The sequence below is a fragment of the Callithrix jacchus genome, chromosome 12, assembly GCF_049354715.1.
Source record: "Callithrix jacchus isolate 240 chromosome 12, calJac240_pri, whole genome shotgun sequence".
NCBI classification, from domain to species: Eukaryota; Metazoa; Chordata; class Mammalia; order Primates; family Cebidae; genus Callithrix; species Callithrix jacchus.
In genome coordinates, this window is record NC_133513.1 from 4,947,743 (window position 1) to 4,953,160 (window position 5,418).

Genomic DNA, 5,418 nt, shown 5'->3' on the forward strand with positions numbered 1-5,418 from the left:
GGCGGCACAAGGCGGGGCAGCACATGGCGGGGCGGGGCCAGGGGAGGCGGGGCGGCGCGGGGCATGCCGGGCCGCGCGCGGGCTGCCGGGAACGGGGCGGAGCGCGGCCGCGCCGGCGCGTCGAGGGGAGAGGCAGCCGCCGCGATGGTGAGCGGGCGTGGGGGAGGGGCGGCCGGGCCGGGCCGGGGGCGGCGGGGGGCGGCTGGGCCGCGTCAGGGGCCGGGGCTTTGCCCTCACGCCGGCCCGCCGCCCCCAGGACGTGTTCCTCATGATCCGGCGCCACAAGACCACCATCTTCACGGACGCCAAGGAGTCCAGCACGGTGTTCGAGCTGAAGCGCATCGTCGAGGGCATCCTCAAGCGGCCGCCCGACGAGCAGCGGCTGTACAAGGTGGGTGCCGCGGGCGCGCACACGGGAGAGGGTGCCCGGCGCGGGGCCGGCGGCGACGCTGTTCGCGGTGTAAACAGTGGCGGCCGGCGACGCCTGCGGGCGCCGGGGCCGCGGGGCTGGGACATCCGTTGTGCGGGTGCTCGCCGCGGGGATCTCCGGTCCAGGGGCGCAAGTCGAGACCTCGTGCCGGGGTCTTGGGCGCCGAGGGCACCGAGGGCACCGTGGCACCCACCCCCTGCAGCGGTGCCGCCCGCGCCATGCAGTCGACGGAACTGAGGTTCAGCTTGGTCGTTTAAGCAGCCGAAGGTCATTGGCAGCGCCGGGGTCTGAACCGCGCGCGAGCCCTTGATCCCCAGCTTTCTCCGCGGGCCCGTCGGAGTCACGCTGCCCCCCCGACGCTCCTGGGGTGAAGGGTGTCAGGTCCCGCTCGTTCTTCCTTACCCCCTCCCGGCTCCTGCTCGTGTTCTAGAAGCCCCCCTTGCCCCTCGCACACCAGCTGCGATTGTTCAGTCGGAAGGGCTTGGGCTTTGGGGGTCTGCATTGGGGCGTCAGATGCGTCGGCCTCTGATTCGCGTCTCCCAGCGTTGGGAGGTTGTCGCGTCCGTGCACTGATCAAATTCTAGAGCTGGAAGCTGGAGAACTGACTTTTAGCTCCAAACTCAGAGCCCGAGCTCCCACAGTCCCTGACGGCCCTTCCTCCGTGATACCTGCGGGGACTTAGCTAGTATTAAGCGACTCTGCCCGTGCATGTCCCATGTGCTCTATGTTCTTCATTCCAAGCTTCTGGCGGCCCTCCGATTTGAGAACTCTGGCGATTCCTAGTTTACAGATGATGAAACGGCATCAGAAGGCTCAGCTACCGGCTGGGTGTGGTGGCTCTTGCAGTCCAGACGCTCTGAAACATGAGGCGAGAGAGTCGCTGGAGCCCCCCCGAGCTCTAAGCTAGAAGGGGCTATGATAGCGCTGATGTAGGGTCTGTGCCACTGCACGCCGGGGCAGCATAGCGAGACCCTGTCTCTAAAATACAAAAAAAAGAAAAAATGTTCAAATTTCTTGTCCAAGGTGGCAGAGCTGAGATTGAAACCCAGGTCTGCCTATTTTCAGATTAGCTCAGTGGTTCCTCAGCTTTGCCTGGAGAATTTGGATAAAAGCATATACTAAAGCCCCACCCCAGGAGGTTCTGATTTAGAAGTTCTTGGATATAACCCTGGAATCTTTGTATTTGATAGGCATCGTGGTGGTCCTGGGCCACACTGAGGGCCCTCCTGTGACTTCCTGTAGTTGCTGGTCAGAGGTCTTTGGGACTTGCCCCACGTGGGGCCTCTCCCAAGATCCTGCTTCTCTTCTCAGGATGACCAACTCTTGGATGATGGCAAGACACTGGGCGAGTGTGGCTTCACCAGTCAAACAGCACGGCCACAGGCCCCAGCCACAGTGGGGCTGGCCTTCCGGGCAGGTGAGAGGGGTCTGGGCTGGGTGGCAGCCAAGCAGGTTGGGAACAGCCAAAGACAGTCATCAGGGAGCTTGGAGTTGAAGCCTTCAGGACAGTGTCTTACCCATGCCTGAAGGGCTGGCAGTATTCTTTCATAGTGTGTTTGTTTCCTCATTTGAAAAAAAAAAAAGAAAAAGGCAAGCAAATGAGATGCTTATGGAAAGCGAAGCTTATTTCCCAAAGGCGGCTCACACTGAGTACCTGGCTCTGTGAGTCACTGTGTGTTGCTTCCACTGTCCCATCTCCTCCTCTCAGTCGCCCTCAGGGGTCTGCACACCATCATCCCTGTTTTGCAGATGAGGACGCAGGCCTGCCGGCAGTCACGTGGGGAGCCATAATTAAGATACTGGCTGCCCAGCCCTTGCTGGAGTCAGCATGCCAGGCTCTGTGTTGTGATCCCTGAATCCCTCTGCATCTGTGTGGCTGAGAGTTGGATTTTGCCAGTTTTAAAGTTCAGTAAAGTGAGCCTGGCAAGGTTAGGCCACCCGCTGGGAGTGTCACATCTAGGATTCACATCCAGAGCCTGCGCTTCCATCTGCCATACCCCACCCCTGCCCAAGCTTTGAAACCTGGGGATTAGCAGTGGTTTACTGCTCACCAGGGTTTCTTCCACCTAAGAGAAAGGGAGGGGAGATTTAAAATGTTTTCTCTCTGGGAATTTGAACAGAGATTATTAAAGAGCTGTGTTTTCATGGCTGTGGACCTAACTGCTATGTGGATGGCTGAGAAAACTTGGATAAAGTTAGAAATTATTAGTGTTTTTCTGCCTTGTAAGAAAACATAGCAAGAGCTGATGAGGAAGAGTACAGTCCTAGCTCCACCTTTCAGTTCCATAAATTCAGGCTAGGTCTCAGCCGCAGCAGCAGTATCCTCTGGCCAGCTACCTTGCCCTCCCACCCCTCCTGGCCCCAGTGTTCCCTTGTCCTTAAAGGGGTGTGATGAGACTAGCTTCGTGGCAAGGAGGTGAGTCCTCAGGCACCCCAGGTGTGGTCTGCTGCCAGTGCCCAACAGATGGGAAGCTTCAGAGCCTTTCTGTGGGCTCCTTCTGCCCAGATGTTGATGTTAGGAGTCAGGTGCAGGGCTGGCAGAGACATACAGGTGGTACTCTGTACAGGGGTGCACTTTTTTGTTTTGTTGTTTGAGACAGTCTCACTCTGTTGCCCAGGCTGGAGTGCAGTGGCATGATCTCAGCTCACTGCAGCCTCCACCTCTGGGGTTCAAGTGATTCTCCTGCCTCAGCATCCTGAGAGGCTGGAATTACAGGTATGCACCACCACGCCCAGCTAATTTTGTATTTTTAGTAGAGATGGGGTTTCGCCACATTAGGCTGGTCTCAAAACTCCTGACCTCAGCTTATCTGCCTACCCCAGTCTCCCAAAGTGCCGGGATTACAAGCTTGAGCCCTGGTGCCTGGCCCAGGGAGCCTTTCTGTGAGGTCTGCTTCCTGAAACGAAGCTGCGCTGCATTCTCCCAGAAGTGTACCGTAAAGTCTGAACAGTGGTACCCTAGAAGTTTGCTGTGACTTGGAAGATACTGATAGACCCGTTTTGCAGATGAGAAAATCAAGGCTAAGGAAGGTGACTTGTTTTTCCCCCCCAACCCTTCGTATGGCATGGAATGTGGTGGTGGCTCTGGAGCCCAGGTCACATCACCCCTCTTGCAGATGATGGCTGTCTTGATGGGGGCCACAGGGTGGACTGCTTGCAGAAACACACTTCTGGGTGCAGCTCAACCCATCATATTGTTCCCAGGCCTTGACTGGGTGCCCTATCCTCTGCCTCCCAGTGTTTATGCACAAGGATGAGACACAGGCCTCCCCCCTACCCCAAGTTTACCACTCAAGGAGGTAACTGTCAAATTAAATGTTAAAGGGCATTGTCCAGGCTCATTGCCAAAGAACGAGGGAGGTAGTGAAGGCACAAATTGTCACAGGTTTGTGGCCTGGAAGATGCATTAGACTGTCAGTTTCTGAACCTCAGCACAGTGGGCTCATTGGATGGGTTGCTGTGTGGGTTGCTTTGTGCACCATAGCACGTGGAGCTGTATCCCTGGCCTCTACCCACTAGATAGCACTGGAGCACCCCACCTCCCCAGTTGTGACAGCCAGAACTGTCACCAGGCATGCTAGCTTTCCGTGGGATGCCTCATCAGTTTCGAACTCTGAGCCAGGTATCGATGGGTCTCCTTGCTGGAAGAAAGCACAGGAAAAAAGCTGTGAAGTGGGGTTTGTTTGCTATGTGTTGGGGTGACAGTAGGGACAACATAGGGAAGACCTTGGCCTTCCTGGAGCCAGTCAAAAGAAAGGGCAATTTGTCCAGTGGTAAGTGCCCCCATGCCCAGGGTGTCAGGATGTCTTAACTGTTGGGGGTGGGTGGACTGGAGGTTCATCTGAGGCAGTGACCCGAGTTGGACCCTGAAAGTCCAGAAGCAGCCAGCCATTCTGAGTGCTGGGACCAGCAAGTGCAAAGGCCCGAGTTAGGAAAGAACTTAGCGTGGGAACAGAGAGAGCCAGAGCCTGAGAGCGTGGGAGGTAGAGGAGAGACCAAAGGCAAGGACACGATGGTAATTCGGGGCATGATGGGAAGTCACTGAAGGTTTTATGCAGCAAAGGAATAGTCTAGTTTGATTTTAAATTAAGGAAACGGTGGGAAGGGAACAAGGAGACAGAGGTATTTTGAGTGAAGAGTGATGCTGGCTGCAGATGGTCAGCCCTCAGGCTTACTAGTGGACATGGAAGATGAGGAAAGGGGCCCCAGCATGGTCAGTGGGAGGGGCTGGGGGGAAGGGGACCATGCTCAGGTTGGGCCCATAGGGGTGGGAGACATTGACATGGGACCACTGAGGCAGCTGCAACAGGGTCAGGGCTGTGGAGACCAGCTGTGTGGACAAGTGTTCACATGGAGATCCCCAAAGCTGCAGATGATCACACAGGAACACCAAAGCCCCAGCTGAGCCAGGTCAGGATCCGCCCTCCAACTCTGCTCCTTCCCTCAGAGGACACCTTTGAGGCCCTGTGCATCGAGCCATTTTCCAGCCCGCCCGAGCTGCCTGACGTGATGAAGCCCCAGGACTCGGGAAGCAGTGCCAATGAACAAGCCGTGCAGTGAGGACCCCGAAGAGGCCCATTCCCTTCAATAAAGGAGACTTGGGAGTCTGCCTGGTTGCTGCCTCTTTTTTCCCAATCCTCCCTGGGACGGGTATCACTCCTCAGGGGCTCCTTTTGCTTGCCCCTGTGCTGCCTGTGCCAGACTCTGGGACCCTGGGTTGCCCTGAGACCCAAGCCATTCTTAGCAGCCACACCAGTCAGCCCTGAGCCAGCCTCCGCGATAGAGATTCCAGTTCTAGGCCTTTTGCCTTCCAGATGTCCTCTATCCCATACCCTGCATGTCTACTCCCGGGGGCCTCTTTTCCAGTGTCCTGGTTTGACCGCATGTTCCAAGGTGGACTCACACAGGTCCACCCACAATGGAGCTGCAACCAGGGAAGGAGGTGGCTTTCCTGTCACACCTAATATATAGTCAACAGACTCAGTTCC

The 5,418-nt window shown here is 56.8% G+C and overlaps 1 protein-coding gene across 1 annotated transcript; it reads left to right on the top strand.

The window, feature by feature from the left end:
- The first annotated feature begins 48 nt into the window (after positions 1-48).
- On the top strand, positions 49-5,039 carry ELOB (elongin B). The gene is made up of 4 exons (XM_035266673.3): positions 49-147; positions 257-391; positions 1,742-1,847; positions 4,878-5,039. The coding sequence occupies exons 1-4, from the start codon at positions 64-66 to the stop codon at positions 4,988-4,990; spliced, it is 438 nt and encodes a 145-aa protein (XP_035122564.1). The 5' UTR covers positions 49-63; the 3' UTR covers positions 4,991-5,039.
- Positions 5,040-5,418: the final 379 nt, after the last annotated feature.